At 38.8% G+C, this 18,839-nt stretch overlaps 1 protein-coding gene across 10 annotated transcripts in view; it reads right to left on the bottom strand.

Annotated features, from left to right (window-relative positions):
* Positions 1-18,811, bottom strand: part of si:ch211-272n13.3 (ankyrin repeat domain-containing protein 26) — a 38,980-nt gene extending 20,169 nt beyond the window's left edge. For 3 of the 10 annotated variants that reach the window (XM_039614536.1, XM_039614540.1, XM_039614538.1), the window contains exons 1-19: positions 14,994-18,809; positions 13,773-14,735; positions 13,346-13,460; positions 11,477-11,650; positions 11,229-11,335; positions 10,987-11,124; positions 10,563-10,720; positions 10,412-10,438; positions 9,008-9,044; positions 8,851-8,920; positions 8,721-8,772; positions 8,430-8,629; positions 5,798-5,978; positions 1,950-2,011; positions 1,782-1,866; positions 1,419-1,523; positions 914-981; positions 760-829; positions 628-672 (exon numbers count right to left, since the gene is read on the bottom strand). In XM_039614536.1, the coding sequence (XP_039470470.1) occupies positions 628-672; positions 760-829; positions 914-981; positions 1,419-1,523; positions 1,782-1,866; positions 1,950-2,011; positions 5,798-5,978; positions 8,430-8,629; positions 8,721-8,772; positions 8,851-8,920; positions 9,008-9,044; positions 10,412-10,438; positions 10,563-10,720; positions 10,987-11,124; positions 11,229-11,335; positions 11,477-11,650; positions 13,346-13,460; positions 13,773-13,972 (1,894 nt within the window). In that variant the 5' untranslated portion in view covers positions 13,973-14,735; positions 14,994-18,809. Of the gene's footprint in view, positions 1-627; positions 673-759; positions 830-913; positions 982-1,418; positions 1,524-1,781; positions 1,867-1,949; positions 2,012-5,797; positions 5,979-8,429; positions 8,630-8,720; positions 8,773-8,850; positions 8,921-9,007; positions 9,045-10,411; positions 10,439-10,562; positions 10,721-10,986; positions 11,125-11,228; positions 11,336-11,476; positions 11,651-13,345; positions 13,461-13,772; positions 14,736-14,993 lie in introns of all 10 variants that reach the window. The other 7 variants (XM_039614533.1, XR_005613678.1, XM_039614535.1 and 4 more) reach the window with 7 other exon arrangements.
* Between the last annotated feature and the right edge of the window lie 28 nt (positions 18,812-18,839).

The raw sequence follows: 18,839 nt of genomic DNA, 5'->3' as shown, positions 1-18,839 counted from the left end.
AGGAAGCTTTATATCAGTTCAACCAAATGAGCCTAATCTGTTGCTGAAGACTAGAGTTTACACTGGGAGAACACTGATGCACAGCAATGGAAAAGATCAGAGGTGGGCTGTTACACTACCAAACTACTACTGGGGTCGCAAGGAAGAAATCACAGCTACAAAACTGTTTTATAGTTTAGGCTGTTTAGTTTGTTAATTTATCTTTACTGACCTGCTTTTTGAGCTTCAAAAGGTTTAATGAGAAAAATTAAAGATAGAAAACTCAGTATTAAACACATGCCTAAAAAAAAGAAGTTTCTGATGGTGTGCAGCACAACTGCATGCAGCATATATGTAATGATGCAAATGGTTACAAATTTGGTGGGAAAACTTTTTAAGGTTTTTTGATGCTATGCTTGAGTTATATGGTTCTCTTAGATAGAGATGGGAGAAAAAGGAGAGAGCCTGGAGTGAGAAAAGGGAGCAAAATCTTAGGAATTGATGCGTGAATGTTCTGAAAATGTGTTACTGTAACTTGAGTCCAGTTATTGCTTTTATGATTCATGGAACCTTCGCTTTCCATATTACACTATTTTGTTTTCAGCAAACTCTACAATGTATAATCTAAAAATCCTTGTTACATCTTACCTTCCAGATCATCAACATCACCCAGACCAAGCTCTTCCATTACATCTAGAAAAGCGGAGCAAAGCATGGTGTTAAAAATCAAAAAGGTTTTCACAATAACAAATTATTTCATTTGATTTTGAATAAATTCACCTGTCTTTCGGCTGACATCGCCTTCAAGCTTGCTCAAAACATTAAGTGGTTCCCATTTTACCCTCTCGGTCTAGTACAAAGAGAAAATATCATTATTTTATTTAACTGAATTACAGATAATATTATTTTTTATAAAATAAAATGTTTAACCTACCTCTTTCTGTACTTTATTGTATTGATCAGCAAGTTCACCTTCAAGATCATCATTACTGCTGCTGGCAACTGTAAGAGGCAAGATGACTTACTTACATTTACCAAAACACAACGTCTATGAAAAATCTAACAACATTGGTGAAGCTGGATGAGTTTGCCAGAACTCTGTAAAAAGCATTCCCATGCAAATGAGCTCATTGTTAATTAATATGAACACACATGCTTAGCCTTTAGAAAAGCATTTCAACTCCCAGCACAATTTCATTGGGAAACAAGTTCAGCATCATCCAATATGAATAACATTTAAGCCAAAACCTTGTGGAAAACAAGCAAGCTTAGTGCAACCTGTGGGCCACTTAATCTGGCAAAATAAGGTTTATGGGCAGCAGGCAGGATGAAGTACAGTATACTGCATGCATTCTATTATTGTGATCATGAGGTGAAGTTCAGGCCTCTGGTATATTTTGCATGCTGATCCTCTGACCTATAAATCAAAATATTCATACCCCCTCCCTGGCTGACTCTTGGCCTGCCTACACTCCTCCGAGGCTCTAGCACTGCCATCTTATTGCCTCTATCCCCTCTTACAAATGAGGGAACATATAACAAGTCTACAAAAGAAATGTGTAAAAAAAAAAAAAAAAAAAAAATGTTGGAGGCTGTTTGATTGACACAAGTTATATTGCACTGCACATTCCACATCATATTGAAGCTTGAACCAGAACTGACAGAGAAAATGTACAAAGTAAAGCACACTTTTCTATACTTACGATCAAATAGTCTCACTGTTTCTGCAGCATGAAATGGTGCTTGGAATGATATGAAAAAAAAATCCAAAACAAATAAAGGAATTTACAAAGTAGACTTACTCTTTTTACTCTCTTCTTTCTCTCCTTCATTCTGACTATTTAATCCTCGTTTCTGCTCGTCGATATTCAGGTTTTCCGAGTGGGACTGAAAAATGAGGCTGGTCTATGAGAATCAGGTTGGCAAACACTGAATGCAGAATGTCATTTAAAACTTTATCTTTACTGTACCTCAGAGCTCCATGAACTCTGGTCATCCTCACCCCCCTCTAGACCCAGCTCAGACAGGAAATCTGTTTAGAACATTAAGAGTGATGGTTAGCAACAGGACTAAAAAAAAAGTCTTTTAAGAACAGCTTATTTCATTTCCTGGGTCTAGCAATTACAGCTATAGTTTAAGTGTTGTTTTATGTGTCCACAAAATTATTTTTTTTTAAAAAAGGTAACTAGGCTGATTATTTAAAATAAACTTTGTGAAGAAGTGGAGAATTGCTAAACAAATAACTCACTAAATGATGGCAAAAATTTTCTTTAAAACTGCAAAGTGGAAGGGTTTTTGTTTTTCCATGCATCCTTTATTCAGCCAGGAATGAGATACAAGACTTTTAGCTTTTCACAATAACATGAATCTCATCAGACAATACTGGAAATGTGTGCTGTACCGAAGTAAAGCAAATCAAGTACACCTTAAATTAGCTCCTGACTATTTGTCAATTACAGCTTTTTGCTGCGCCGCACAGCCTGAAGTTTCCTCAACAAGGAACAGTACGTTAAAACACTGCAAATTTCTAAACACTTTGGATTTAGCACAAGATTATAACCAAGATGAAATCATACCCAAAGAGTGCTCACTTGTGTCTGTGCTGCAAAGCAACAGAAGTAACTCATTCAGCCACCTGAACACGCACCACCAACTCCAGCATGACTAATACATGAAGGCCAAGGAAAACAATGCAATGGCTGGTGACGTGAATCTCCCAACACCAACTCAGATGTCGTCAACAAAGTGAGCCTATGCAACACGTCCGCATATTCGTCCAGCTCACAAAGGTGCACCAAAATCACCAACGCAAACACCAAACATTTGTCCAGTAAAGACAGTGAGTAATAAAGGTTCCGGGAAATATTCAGCTTACCGGACAAAAGATGTTGTCCCCACACAGGGTTATTTTTTCAAATTGAAAATACCTGTATTGTATGAATCTCACACCTGTCATGTACTTTGTAACAAGTTTCATTCACATCTGTCATGCAGGTACAGTGACTAGAGAAAAAGTCTTTATTAGCTTCTAAGCCAGGGGTCTCAAACTCAATTGCACAGGGAGCCAAAACTCAAGGCACACTTTAGGTCGCGGGCCAAACAAGATAAACATTTATTGAACACACGAAAACAATGTTTTTTAAACATAAATATGAATAAAAACAGACAGGAATATTATTCCAGATTAAATAAACTTAAAAAAAATAAACTTTAACTTTAAATATTTTGCTCTTCATAAAAATATATCCTGTCAAAATTATGCAAGTTAGAAATATGAACATGCTGCCAAAAACCCCAGAAAAAATAAATGAAAGCATACACAAGGTTGGAGCCGCATGTAGACGAGCTGGGGCATTGCTTCAGGAATGGAACTAATAAACTGTGCGGGCCATTCAGTGTCGTACTTTCCCTCGAGTGTATCATTACACTGCAGCTCCATCTGAATCTGCACAGGTGCAGTTCAGCAAAGTCCGCTGACTTGGTGCAACATTACTTGGCAACAGGGAAAGTGAGGCAAGTTGCACTGGTGCATTTGTGACAGCTTCACTTGAAATGCCTTCACCACATCATACATGCCATGTCCGTGAACTGACAGGTTTCCTTGCTGAGCTCAAAAACTCTATTGAGAATTTTTATCCCAACTCAGCCAACGGACCTCTGTATGATATGGAATGTCGGCAAACTCTGAATCTATTTCCCACATAAAAGACTGAAATTGACGGTGATTTAAACTTTTAGCTCAGATAAAATTTACGGTTTGCGTTATGGTGATCATTACATGCTCCATTTTTAGGACTTTACCACACAGTGTTTCCTGGTGTATGATGCAGTGATATGCTGATAACTCACCAGTACAGTTCTCCTCCTGCATCTTTACTCGCATCCTGCTGACTAGTCCGCTTTTTTCACCGCACAACACCGGCACTCCATCTGTTCTAAGTCCAACAAGTTTGTCCCAGGGCAGTTTCATGTCGGTTACACTTTGACATACGTTTTAAAAAATGTCTTTTCCTGTCGTTGACCCGTGCATCGATTTAATGTTCAATATTTCCTCTCCACGGATGAAGATGGCCAGCTGTGCAATGTCCATCATGTCTATACTTTCATCCACAGCAAGAGAGTATGCAATAAAGTTTTTGCTTCTTTCACACAACTGTGTTCTTAAATCAGTGGCCATCTCACAAACCCGATCAGCAATCGTATTTCTCCTCAGGCTCACATTTGCCAAAATCTGCGTTTTGTCTGGACACAAGACGTCGCACACCTTCATCATGCAGCTCTTCAGAGTGCTGGGCTGATTTGGCTATCTCCTCTGCTACAATAAAACTTGCTTTCACAACAGCTTCACTTTGTGATTTTGCTCTGGTGAAAAAAGTCTGCTGAAATGTCAGATTCTTCTTTAGCTCTTCTACTTTCTGTAGTTTCTGCTCTGCATTTAGGTTTAGGCCGTCTTAAATTAAATTCCTTAATTACAGCCACATTAGCTCCACTAATAAGACACACGGGTTTACCAGCAATGTCTGTAAACATATATTCAGTCACCCACTGACACTGAAAGACTCTGCTTTCAGAATCAACTTTTCTCTCCACCATTGTGAGCGATAACAGAAGTTTGACTTGACTGACGCGGGAATGTTCCCAGTTAGCCTAGCGTTCAGCAAGGAGGCTGCAGCTCTGCATTATGGGATCTGTAGTTTGTATATTATTAGCGCCTCATATCGCCGGGCCATGCATAACAATAATAGTACATCTATATAAAATGATCTCGCGGGCCGGATATATATGTACACCAGGCCGGATGTGGCCCGCGGGCCTTGACTTTGACACGTGTTCTAAGCGATGGTATATAGGACATCCTATTTCAACACCTTCATTTCATTAAGTTGTAACTAAAAGGAGTGTAGCATAATGTAAAAGTGAAACCCCGTTGATTTAACATGATTGTTGATTTAACTGTTTGATTTAACTGTTTTAAGTTTTGTTTTTTAAATTGTGTTTTTCGTCTAAGACAAACAGTAAATTTTGATGCAAAGATTTGTACATTAGCAGAAATTTAGCACAAGGATGTGAAAGCAGAGTTACATTTACATGAAAGTGCAATAAAAAGTGTTTCTGTTAATAAAATCAATTAATAATCATGACAAATTACTGACAAGTTAGCTACTGCATCTACTGAATCCTATTACTGTTCCTATTAACCATACATACTTTAGACTGAAAAAGATACCAAAATAGTGTCTTAAAAAGAAACAAAGAATCAAGTAAAGGTCATGACTTAAAACTGTTTTACCTGTTTAGCTTACATCCGTCCACTAATGTCCAGTAATAATAGAAGGCCTGCTTGTGAACTAGGTTAACAGTGATTAGTGCTCACCTGCTGGCCTATGTTACATCCTCTTTGTGCTCAAAGTGGCAAACCCCCTGGGGTGCCTGTCTCTTACACACCATGTCTGGCAAGAGTGACAGCTTTGCAGCTCTGCATCTCACTTTTGAGTTATAGCTGGTGGACAGTGCTACATTACTGGACTGTAACATTCAATTGTACCACATTACAGCTAAAATAGACATAAACACTGTCTATTCTTTTCTATTCATTAGGTATTTTGTGAGAGGTGACATTTTCATTAAGCAAACTTTGTAATGTTCAGATAGTTGTTAATAAGGTGGTTTAAAGGAAAGACGTGAAGGTCATGGATTAAGTCTCTCATTTTTATTTAGTATGGGATTTTACTTTGAAAACATCAAGGATTTTTATTGCTTAATACAAAGAGAGCATCATTAGGTTAACAGGTGGATCATCAAAGTAACTCCTCCTTACCCCTCTTCTTCTCCTTAGAAACTTCGGCCTCGGGAGCAGGCGAATTGGCGTCACAAGACTCTCCACTTTCTTCAAGCTGATCATTCTCAGCTGATTCATCTCCTTCTTCCTCCTCATCTTGTTCCCCCTCTTTGTCATTATCATCCTCTTCCTCATCTTCATCCTCAGTGGAATCTTCCTTCTGTGTGCGGGAAAAAAATGGAAATATTCAAAACTGTGCATGGTAAATCCCATTTTTCTGTGAGTATGCATCCACAGGTCACCTTTAATATACATACAAGCTAAGCTAGGAACAAGGATGTGAATATAACCGTCTTAAAAGTCTTGGCCTAGCTATAGAGGTCAGATTATTAATAGCCAAACTAAATGAGTCAAACACAAGTAAAAATATTCCCGTTTTACCTGAATGCCAGAGCATCTCATGTATTTGTTTTCTGCCTCATCAGGTGAGTCTACATCAACATCATCAATGTCAGTCTGAGGTAGTGCTTCACCTGAAAATGTGTTCACATCTGAATCACTGTGCCGACAAGCTGTGGTTTGATGTTTGATGGGTGGGCATGAAAACGTCTTTTCCTTTATTGGGTTTTCATTAATCTCCTCTGACAATACTCTAGTTTGAATTTCAAATGGAACGTATGCAGTTAATCTAGCTTCATCCTCATCATCTGCACTGATACCTTCACAAAGGCCTCCATCAACAGTTTTATCAAAATCGTCTCCTACTGTGGACATTTTAACTGAAGCATTGACAAAATCGTACTGCAGCTTCTGGATCTTGCTGTCGGAGTCCTCGCTTGTCTCATCATCTTTGCGGACACTGTATTTCTTAACAACCTCCAGCTTTTCTTCTTCCAGTTCAACATTTTCTGCAAGCATATCATTTTCACAGATAACTGACTGAGGAACCAATTCACCATCTTCATTATGCTGATTATCCCTTTTAGCGTCTTCTGCCACCTTCTTGTGTACTGTAGCTGTGGACTTCAATTTTGGAGACAACAGCTTGGTTAGGTCGGGTATCTTCAGGATATCCTCACTGTGTAAAACATCACTGTCATTCATTGCAATTTTCTCTTGCTTTTCTGAGCCATTGCTTTCATCTTCATCATCCCAACAGCTTTCATCTTCTTCAACTTCATCATTCCCCAAAAGTTGGTTTTCATCATCCAGCACCGATGAAAGTACTGGTGAGGGGTCATCTGACTCTTTCTCAATACTTTCTCTGTCCTCTTCTTCCTTAGACTCTAATTGCCTCTCTCCAGTCTCATTTGCTTTGGAAACTGGGGACACCACTTCACAATTAGAGTTAGTGCCAATATCATTTTGGTCTTTATTTTCAGAGGAATCCCACTCTGATTCATCTACAGCTGCTTGGTTTCTGGACTGAGAAGAGGTTTTTGGACCTAGCCCAGACAGTGTCTGGTGGTTGTCTATAACTTCCTTAAGTGTAACACATTTTGGAGATGCAACTGGTGATGAAGAATCCCATGGGCTACCTGGATGTTCTTCATTTGACTGAGGCAGTGTGTTTTTTAAATGCGATGATGATGATACTTCTGGTGCTTGAACAGTGCTTTTCTGATCAAAAACCTCATTGCTTACCTCAGGTATGTCAATATCACTGTCCTCTAATGAAGATCCCCATGAGGACCTGAGTTTCACTCCTGTGGAAACCTTGTTGTGCGATCCACAATCATCTTTACCATCAGAAGTATTGTCTGTGTTTTTTATGCCAACTTCAGGTAATACATTTGTTTGATTAGCAAGCAAATGTTTGTCCTCCTCATTATCACTGTCATTCCACTCCATATCACCACGATTTTGTTTATTGCTCCATGAGTCTTCATCATCCTTTTCTGTGTCTCTCTCACATTCCTTCATATCCTTGCCTGCTGAATGGGTTTCTGGACAATGTCGTGTTGAATCCTGGCCTGAAATTATGTTTTGATCCGATGAACTCAAATATTTCTTTCCCAGGCTGTCATCTTCATCTGAAAACTTAGATTCTACCCTTATGGCTGACACAACGCAATCCTCCACTATATGTAATGTGGCTGGGGTAACAAAGCTCGATGTCCCAGCGGGGTGCATGAGGTCGGTGCTTAAAGTCTTTGTTTTGGTATTTTTCTCTGAGGTATCTACACTCTCACGTACAACTCCAAGAAATGTTTCACTCTTTGAAGTGATGCCAGCCTCATGTGTGATATGAGGGGCTTTAAATTCTGTAGTGCTGTGGTTAACACTAGCCACGCAGTTGCTATCATCCTCCTGCTCCTCCTCTCCAGATCCTTCTTCTTCTTCTCCTATTTCTTCTTCTTCCTCGTCCTCCTCCTCTTCCCCTTCATCACTTTCTTCATCATCTTCTTCCTCTTCATTAGACTCCTCTTCTTCATCATCTTCATCTTCATCGTCTTCCTCTCCCTCTTCTTCGCCATCCTCCTCTTCAGAGTCATCTGCATCTGAACTTCTTTCTTGAGACGATGATCTTGATTTAGTAACCAGAGGTTGTTTGGAGTGTTTTCTTTTCCCCTGTTCAGCTACATAGCCAGCTTGTTTTAAGATTTTAGGGAAAAAGACAAAAAGCTGTCAGACACAAGCATGTAAGAAAGGTTCAACAGAAATTTTTTACCTTTCTGTAGTGTGGAAGCGGAGTGGAAGTCATCTGGGATGCACTGGTAAGGAAGGTAATGGGAGTGGGATCTACTGGATCCTGAAGACTTTTGCTGGATGAGAAAGCCTTTGGGAGGGATGGGATTCTCTGAACTCTATTTTCACTTTCTGGCTCAGAGTCTGAGCCACTCAACGATGTGTCAGCTAGTGCCGAAGCTACTGGACAAGGAGGGATAGAAGGTTACTACCTAAAACTACAAACTATGGAAAGAGACTAATGGATAAAAAAAGGCTGAAAGATTCTTGGTACCTTCTCCCCTTTTAGATGCAATCATTTTGCTGAGGTCAACTTTCAGAGGTTTCTGCAAGTCAGACAATTAAATGAAAGTCAGGGCAAAATTACAACAATACAATATAAAAGAAACATGAGTAGTTCCAACCTTTTCAATTAAAACAGATTCATCATCATCATCTGATGATGGCCAATCATCTGCAGCCCTTTTTGAAACGCTAAAGAAGAGGAGGAGGAAGAAAATGGTCATAGCAAGAAGTCGGCTGTAAGTATAAACTGTAGACAGCATTAAGAAATTAGCTCACCGACTTAGTGACTCTGACTGAGAATTGTCTTCAAAATCTGCAAGAAAGCAGGAAAACATATTTTCAGCTCAGCCTGATCTGAAACAAATCATCGAAGTAATATTTCAATAGGACAACTTTTGAATGGTGAAATCTTTAGAAGATTTAAATGTTGGCACACACACACACAAATTTTATATATATATATGTATTCACCACATAACAGTGTCAGCAGATGTATTATTATTCAGTTATCCCTCTGATTTGCCCCAGTGAGTTTTTGTTCTTCACCAATACTAGCTAATAGAGAAGGGCAATATGGCCAAAAATATTTATCACGATATATTTGAAAATTTGCGATAATGATATAACTGATGATATTACTGACGCGAGACAAAATACAAAACTCCACAACTTTATTAGTGCAAAATCAACAAAACAAAAACCCATCAATGTATTTTCACTTAAACAAGCAGCTGTTTTTTTATGTGCATTAAAGCTATATAAAAATTTAACAGTGCAAATGTAAATTCCTTGCTGACAGTTTAACCAAAAGGCATTTCCTGTGGAAACTGGCCAACATATCCTGAGCATAACCTTGTATTATATTCACAAAACTTAAAAAAAAGTTATACATACACAATATGGTAATATTATATTGAAGCACAGTACGTATCACTCTGCGAGGCTCCTGACTACGGTAGCCGTAATGCTCCGACAATCCATCATGCAGTGCGAATTCGTAGCTTAGCAAAGTTGTACTAAAACTTTTTGACAGATGTTTGAGCGCCGTGTACCACATAAAATCGGTTTGGTAATAACGGTAATAAGGACGGCCCGCTTGCATGCTCTAACAAAAAATGTGCTTTGGTGTGCATCTGAGGGACGAAAGTCAAACCAGTTCCACACCACTAAAGCTGCACCATTTTTACAAACCAATTCTGGTTCATCAGTTTAATTCAACGATCCACTTTCGCCCTTCTCATTCTCCATCGCCGCCATGCGTTTTCCGCCATGTGCATATGAAAACAAAGGCACTGCGTATGTGTGTTTTACCCATATTCTATCGCAATATTTCATTTTCTTATCATTGCCTAACATTATACCGGTATTACCGTGAACGGTATGATATGGCCCAGCCCTACTAGCTAACATGAAAAGTCATGAAACTGCGATGTGAGAAAGTGAAATTAACAGGCTAACCTAGTTAGTGTCCCTGTATTTATTAAAATATTCGCTGTCACTGTATTGCTATATTATTGCTAGAGAATTTTTTTCTCAAGCCTAGAGCCAGCAGGAAAAATTGTATTTCCAAAACAAATTTCCCTGTGTTTAATATTCATCCCTGTGGCTGTTAATGGTTTTAAAAAGGGGACAAAAAACTGACAGATTTTGCTAACAAAGTCTAGCTAAGGAAAGCAATACCTCTCCCTGCTTCATCTGCTCCATGCTCTAGATCCAGTCAAGAGGTAATGCATGAGGAATAAGTAAAATGACCAAAGTCAATAATTAAAAATTAAAAGACATGATAATAATGATTTTCAATCGCTTTGATGTGATAAAATAAATTGCATACCATCTCTGTCAGTGGCTGGTCCTCCCAAAGAGAAGCCTGCTTCAAGATCTTGGGAAGGAGTGCTCAGCATTTTTTTCTTCTTCTTGCTCAGATCTTGATGTGATAGGGAGGCCCTGTCTGTACGCTGGGTATCATGCTCTATGATCAGGTGGGAACAACTGACAAAAACAGAGGAGAGACCTAAAATGTCATAACGTGATGACTGCTGAGAAACTTTGGCAAACTAAGAGTTAAGGAGAAACATTAATAAATTATTAAAATAAAATAAAATAACCTCAAAAATTAATTATTACAACCCATTTGTGGGCTTTGGCTATTTAGTTTATTTCATTTCTGTATTAAAATCCCACATAAATGTATAAATTACAGAAGAAATACCCATATACAAGCATAAAGACAAATTCTTTTGAAAAAGTGTGCTTACGAGTGATGCCCATTTATTCCTGCATAGTTATCAGCTGAACATCCTTTGGTATCCTTTAGTGTGGTATCTGCATCAAACTGCAGGAGCAGCTTTACCATACAGACTTCTCCATTTCCAGCAGCTATCATTAATGGGGACCTGCAGGTAAAAATCAATTGCAGCAACATGTTCAACCATGCCAAATAATGAGTAACACACATTAACATAATCCAAAGTGAATCACAAAGGTGTCATCGCTTAACCTTTGATCTTGATCCACAGAATTCACATCAGCAGTCTCCTTGAGGAGAAACTGAGCCATCTCAACATGGTTCTCTCGCACTGCTACCATCAAAGGCGTGAAACCCTCCTAAAATATAGATTACAGTTAAAAATTACAGTTAAAACTCTTGCCCACTGGACAGTGCTTTCCATACACACTCAAGAGTATCCCGATGTTCACCCTAAAGCAGAGAAACTGTAAAGTAGCAGACAGAAAGAAAAAAGCCACCTTGTTCTGGGAATTGATTTGAGCCCCATGTTGCAGCAGCAGGACAGCAGTGGGGACAGATGGGATGTTTGCCGCTAAATGTAGTGCCGTATTGCCATTGATGTCCATCAGATTAGGGTCAGCATGATTTTCCAGCAGTATGCTCACACAGTTGTCATGCTGGCCCTGCACTGCCTGTTATTAGACGAGAATTAACATTAACAGGCCAAAACAAGACATGAGGGAAAATGAATTTTTACAATTGACTATGTGCATGTTAGCATATGCTACTTCCGGTGCAAAAACTCCTGTGTGGAACTTTGTTTCCGGTGTCCTATTCGCGCCTTGTTTACGGTCCAAAACAAGTTAAGCAAATGAATGAATCAAGCAGCGATTTACATTTCCATAGATGTCTTGGGCATTTACGCAATATATCTGTAAATGATGTTCATCGACTTGTCGATATTTTTCCCCCGCGCCTCAGAGCAAAAGAGAAAAGGGATTCAAATGTTATATTTCTCAGCTGTCCCTGTTTATTGCGGGTGTTATGTTCTAAAAATAACCAGCGATAGGTGAAATCAAGTAGCCAATTTTATTTTTTGATGCGTGGACATCGTGGACATCCAGTACTGCACTTCAGAGTCACACTGCTAGCAATCGATGCAGCGATTCTGTACTGTACAGGAGAGACGTCACGGAGGAGATCGTCTGCAGCGATCAGGACGCAGCACACAATGTGACGTAAAAATAAGCATGAAAACTTGCACTAAAAAATCCGCAAAACAGCGAGGTGAAAGGTGAACTGCGTTATAGCGAGGGACCACTGTAATTTTGAAGGTAAGTCACAACATACCGTTCATACATACCTATGTATAGAAACCCTCACCAGCAATCGTTCATTTTTTGTGTGGCTTTTTTCATGGTTTGTTAACATGCTGTGTAGGTGTGGACATAACGGGAAACATCTGTGACTGTTGTTCACCTGTAGTGTGAATGCTGAACATTTGCCTGTTTAAAGAATAAGACCAGTCACTATACAGAGATGTGCTTCTGAATGTGGACGATGTGTCTTATGCTGCAGTGATGCAGTTCTGCTTGTGTTGAGTGATGCAAACAACCGATCGATCTAAACTCTTTAAACGTCAATCACGTGGTTACCGGCTACCGGTGAAAATAATGGAGGAAATCGGGACGGTAAGCCAATTTCTGTCTTAGCGCATTTGCGCCGCTGTGTGTTTTTGTGGTCTTCTTTTGTGGCTAATTCAGTGAATTTTGGTCTGATCGTGGTGAAACTTGGTGTGTGGAGTCAGTGATAGCTCTGGGAGCTAACCAGCTTATCTTTAACCGGTTACTTACATGAAGTCTGAAGAATTTCTGGTTTGGTTTTGTTTGTTTAGCGGACTTCTGCGCATTTACGTAACTGCTCGTTTAATCGCGGCTTATTTTCGGTGTGTTTGGTGGTTGTAGAAATGGTTTATATGACATTTTAGCTGAGATTATGAGGTTTCTGTGGATACCACACATGTCTGGACTTATATTTCTCAACCCGCGTTATAACCGATTAAACGTGATCTCCTCCTTTTTGCCCCCGGTATCAGGGGCGTGGGGCTTAAGTGGTTAAACGTCAAAATCTATCATTGGATTTTTTTGTGACACAACAGTGGTGAGTGTTCCCAACTTCTGCTCTTTGGAACTTAACGCAATCTTTCCGTTTTCGAGTTTTGGACATGATTTTGGAGTATATCTTTGCAGTAGCGATTTACCGCAAAGTAAAGCTACCGGAAATGTACAACCCCACATCCGGCCTCAAACCAGGAAGTTAGCATTTTCTCGTGCACATAGTCAATTTATTAAGAGTCACCAACTTGAAGCGACATCATCCAAGATTACCTTCATTAAGGCGGATCTATTTTGATTGTCACATAGGTTAAGCTTGGCTTTGCTCTCAACGAGGAAGTGTACCACCTCGACATGACCACTAGCACAGGCAATATGCAGTGCAGTTCTGCAACAGTAATAAAAAGAGTGTTACATATGCAAGCACGGTTGTTCTAACAAACATTACCAAGATTATGGGTGTTTTACAACCTTGGTTGGCTGTTTCTTCCAGCCAAACTACATTTATTTTCAATGCACTCACTTCCTTCTGACATCTACTAATTGTAGATGGTAACTAGATCCTACCTTGACACATAAGTGAAAAAAAAAAAGGCAGTGTCATGTATGGGTACAGCTGCCAGCTTTCTGTTAACATTTAAGTGAGTGCCAAAATCCAGAAAATGCAAAAATATTTATTAGTGCTTTCATCCCCACTTACCTGTTCTCCTTGTCAAGTTGATTGACATCATTCTTCTTAGCCAACTGCTTCAGCTTTGCCAAATCACCCGCTAAGGCAGCCTTGTGAACCTTCCCGAGGTCCTTGTCTTTCAGTTCATAGCCAACAGAAAGCCTGCTTGCACTGTCTGGAGTGTCGGACGGGTGTTTTTTCTTCTTAGTGAAGCTGAATATCTTCTTCATTGTATATGGCACCAAAACATTACTTTAGCACCTGTCGCTACCTGCCACTCATCTGGAGGTCAACCACAGCCGACTCTCCCATCCCTAAAATAAGACGTTCAAAGCGGATTAGAAGCCCTTGAAACAGTACTAAGCACTACAGCGTCGCTTATTATAAGGTATAATGCAACCACCGCTATACAGAATTAGGTGGCTTTCGCACGTTTACTCTATAATAATCGAGTGCATATGTCAGAAGGCAATACGCAACACCGAGTACCACGGTGTTGGATGACAGCAGAACTTAGCTGTCATGCTAATGACATTCTTTAAATCATACCTTACACAGAGGATTCCTTTAACGATAAGGTATCGTGAGTAAGCTGCTTTTTTACGAGATTACGATAAAGCAGAGAATCTGTCGTAGATAGCGTTAGCTGAGGTCGCCGGGTTTTTTTTTTTAATCATGCGTTTAGCTAGCGTTTGAGATTAAGAGCTGTTGCCATGGTAACTGACTGTACAATTGATACGTAGCTGAGGTTTTCCAATTTGCTACTGTGCAAAATTGCCTAAACCTATTTTTTTGTACCGCAGTTGTGTAATACTGCTATACTACTGTATGTATTATCACTTCAAAATAAGTTATTGTAAAAAAATATGTATGTAGCTTCAACTGGCTCGTTACTGCGCCTCCCACGTCGTCACTTCAGCATTGATGCAAACCGCCACATTTAAAATGAATGTGTGGTAGAGTTGAGCACAACATGGATTTGTCGCTATAAGTCTGGAAAAAAAAATCAAGACAATTTTCAGCTTAAAAACATCCCACGTGTGCACGCGTACAACTCAAAAACCTATGGTTCAACCTTAACTCGGCTAACACAATGCTAATTAGCTAAGACGCTAAAAATCAAACCTGATGTAGATAATTGGTTATTTAGAGCAAAGAAGACGAATAATGTATCTGAAGATATTACACCCTACTTAATGCGAACATGCGTGTAACTAATCCTAACTACAGCACTGAAAGTCAAACGCTAACCTGTTGATTGTCAGAGTGAAACCATCACAGATCTAGACGAAAGCGAAGCAGCTCACAAAACCTTGCTGGTTGTTGGGGTTTTCAAGTAACCAATCAAAAATGAGCTGGATGCAACGATCGGCCAATAGACCGCTTAACTTCGTGCACAAGGTTGGTTTACAAGGCAAAGAGAGTCATTACAGTCCATAGTGTAATAGCAAAGCTTTACCACTTGCTGGAGACATTTGTCTGTAATCCTAAAGTTATATACTGTAGTTCTTCAAAAAATACCTCAGCTGCACACAGTTTAATCTCAACAAAACGATTAACATTACAAAAAAAAAAAAAATAACATGTCAGTTCAACATATATAATACATATACCAAATAATCTGATTTCTAAAATGCAGACACAGTTTTAAAATCAATTACGCCCCCTTGTCTCTGTTATGGCAGGTGACGTTTATATGTTTTGCTTTTTTTCCCCCATGACAGTCGGGAAACAAATAGGTACGAGTTGTAAGGAGGGATAGACGGTGAGGAGCTAAAGATTCTTTTAGAAGTAGAAGTAGCTAATTTGATCTCCTTTGTGAAATTAAAAGAGGAATACATATAGAGCACAAAATAAAAGCAGCATACTGGAAGAGACGAAGGAAGCAATTTCAAAAGCAGAGGGAAGAAAATCCTACCCCTAAACATGTAGAGGATGCCTTTCACTGTGAGATGTAAGAGGATCTTATTGTATCCAAAGTCATTACTGCCTCTGCATTTTCAGTTATGATTTAGGATACAATAACATGCTTAGATCCTGTAGTGAGTAAGTGCTATATCAAGAACACCTGTATAAGTTATAAAATTACAAGTGTATGTGTTTACACTGTTTAAAGCATACTTTCTAGAAAGAACCGCAGATGACTGTCTTTTTTCAGGCATTGGATAATATCACAGTTGGATAACAATTATGATACAAAAAATGATACAGGCCAATTACATATAAATCGCTACATTAGTTCTTTCACCTCCACTGAAGCACAGCTTCTCAAAATTATTACATCCTGCAGAAGATGCCGTGACACCATTGATGTAAATGTAGCATTTGGAAACCATTATGCCTCAGTGATGTAAAGCAATGGTTTATTTTGTCAAAGCAGCAAAGCAATGCTATAGGTTACACTTCAGATAAAATATGACTATTCAAATCAGAAAAAGTTCCACTCACATGTTGTTATAGTGCAAGGCAGTCATTTATCATTTTCAGAGAAAAATAAATGGATACTGTGGTTTGACATAATATTTTTGCTTTAGTCCTTTTTAAAGACAACACAATTTCTTTGCAAACTGTGAAGAAATCTATAACTCAACCTTATTTTAAGTTTTTTTTTTCCATTTAAGAATGAACTTTCATGATCAAATGGTGTCAGAAATTTATCGTAATGAAAAAGGCAATGCATTATATATATATTTTTTATATATTAATTTCTGAAGACAACATTTTGTATCATATGAATATTAATATATAATATAAAAAACCAACAAGTTGTTTTGCCTGATATGCTGTCAGGTTCTTCACTGCTTATTTTGATCATATGTTGTGCGTTTTAAGGTGACTTCAACAGATGTAACGGCCTTACATCATTGGAACTATCCTGAAATTCAAACAAAAACTAGAAGTTGCTGAAATTTTTTTTTATAATATTAGCTTTTAGTAAATGTCATAACAGGTTGTTTTAGACGTCACAGACGTGGGTTCTCCGTTACAGTAAATCCCACCAAAATCCATCTGTAAATCATAGTGAGAGAGCAGCATCAAATGTTTGCCCATTAGCTATGACTGAGAAAACAACCTCACATTCTTAGATATGCTCTACTAAAACCCAGGTCCATAAGTCATCCTGCTATTTCAGATTTATGGAGATTTAAGTCCCTTCCCTACTGACAGCATTTAAGCTTAAATAGTTATCTTAGAGGAGTAAATTTAAAGCTACAGAATACAATTCACTTATCTTTAGTGCCACTGTTTGAAAGAAAAGGACTGATAAACACAATAATTTTCCAGGTGTGGATAAAAGACGACAAGCTTTATTGTGCTCTGACATCTTCACGTCACTTCAAATTATATGTTTTGATTTAATTCTGAGCTGGAGTCTCCAAATCCTTGTGGCAATAAAGATGACAGTTAGGAGAAAGGTATTTTGTTAACGTCACACCCCGTTTGCGTTTTTGCTCCTTGCTGTGCTGGGACCAATTACACGTCTCATACTGTGGCAGGTGGATCTCTTGAAAGAATGAAAACTAGATACTTACTCTTCGGTGGTATCATTCCTGATGGAACACAGGCATGCACCGACATGCTTTCTGTCTCCACCGCATCTTAAGTAGTTCTCACATCTCTGACTCTTTTGTCTCCCACCTGAAAAGAAAACCTCCTTTTCTTGCTGCAGGTGCACCACCTACACTTCCACACCTACCTTCTCATCTTTAATCACTGCCTGTTTCTGTCAAACAGAAAGGTGCTTGTTTCAAAGCTATTCAACCAGTCCCAGTGATGTACTTTTGCTTCAGGTCTATCTTCATTAAAGGTGTCTGTGAGATTCGAAGGCAGAGAGCTAAAATATACTCTGTCTTGAGCTTTTTGTCTACTGGCCTTTGGATTTAATAGCTGGTTATACCTGGAGTGGCAGCAAAAACCACAAGTAATCATTTGGTGGTATGCTAGCTGTATCACTGACCTGCACAACAGTCTGAAAGAATTCAGGACCATTCAGGATAAAGTCAGTTTATCCATCTTTGATAGATATCCGGTATGAACTGGTCACATGAAATCATTCAGAAGTATAGTTAGTTTGGTTAAGATCTGGGCTCTGACTAGTTCAAATGTGTCATAAAAACATTCTGATTGTGAATGACAATTTAAAATGAATGGAATTGTTAATATAAACAAGTTTAAGTTTGGTGCTCTTTTGATTTATATATAACACCAGTATTTCAATCACAAAAAGCAGAAAGGTCCCTGCCATATATCTGATGAAGAATTCATTCCTGTTCACTGTTGTCAGAATGAAAACATACAGTTCTACAGACTAGTGGGCAAAATTTAATGTCAACCTGTCCAAAGGCTGTTAGGTATTAACCAGATGGATAGGTGAAATTAGAATTAGAAAATTCAAAATTTAAAAATAAGATTTAAGCATATTAGAAATGACAGGCTGCTGACCTGCTGGGATTTTCCCACCAGACCATATTTGGTACGCAAAAGAGCATCTCTGAAGGTGCAGCATGTTGAACCTTGAAGCAGTTGGGCTACAGCAGCAGAAGACCACACTGGGTATCATTCCTGTCAGCTAAGAACAGGAAATTGGAGCTATAATTTAGACAGGCTCGCCAGAATTGGACAACTGAAGAATGGAAAAATACTGCCTGTTCTGATGAGTCTTGATTTCTGCTGCAACATTCATATGACAGGGTCAGAATTTGAATCCATCCTGCCATTTAACAATGCTTTGGGCTGTTGTTGGTGGTGTAATTTTATGTTTCTTATCACACTTTGGGCTTCTTAGTACCAACCAAGCATAATTTAAACACCACAGCCTACCTGACATTGGCAATGCTTATCATGCCCATCCATTTATAACCACAGTTTACCCATCATCCAATGGCAGCTTCCAGTAGGGAGGCTCACCATGTCACAAATCTCAAATCATCCCAAATTGTATTCTTGAACATTGAGCATTGAACAGTCAGTTTACTGTGCTTAAAGGGCCTCCACAGTCAGTGTTGGGAAGGTTACTTTGAAAATGTATTCCATTACAGATTACAGAATACATGCCCCAAAATGTATTTTGTAACATATTCCGTTACGTTACTCAAT

The sequence above is a fragment of the Oreochromis aureus genome, linkage group 7, assembly GCF_013358895.1.
Source record: "Oreochromis aureus strain Israel breed Guangdong linkage group 7, ZZ_aureus, whole genome shotgun sequence".
In the NCBI taxonomy this organism is placed as follows: domain Eukaryota; kingdom Metazoa; phylum Chordata; class Actinopteri; order Cichliformes; family Cichlidae; genus Oreochromis; species Oreochromis aureus.
The sequence above is the reverse complement of the archived record's forward strand: the minus strand, read 5'-3'. Positions and strand labels throughout refer to the sequence as shown.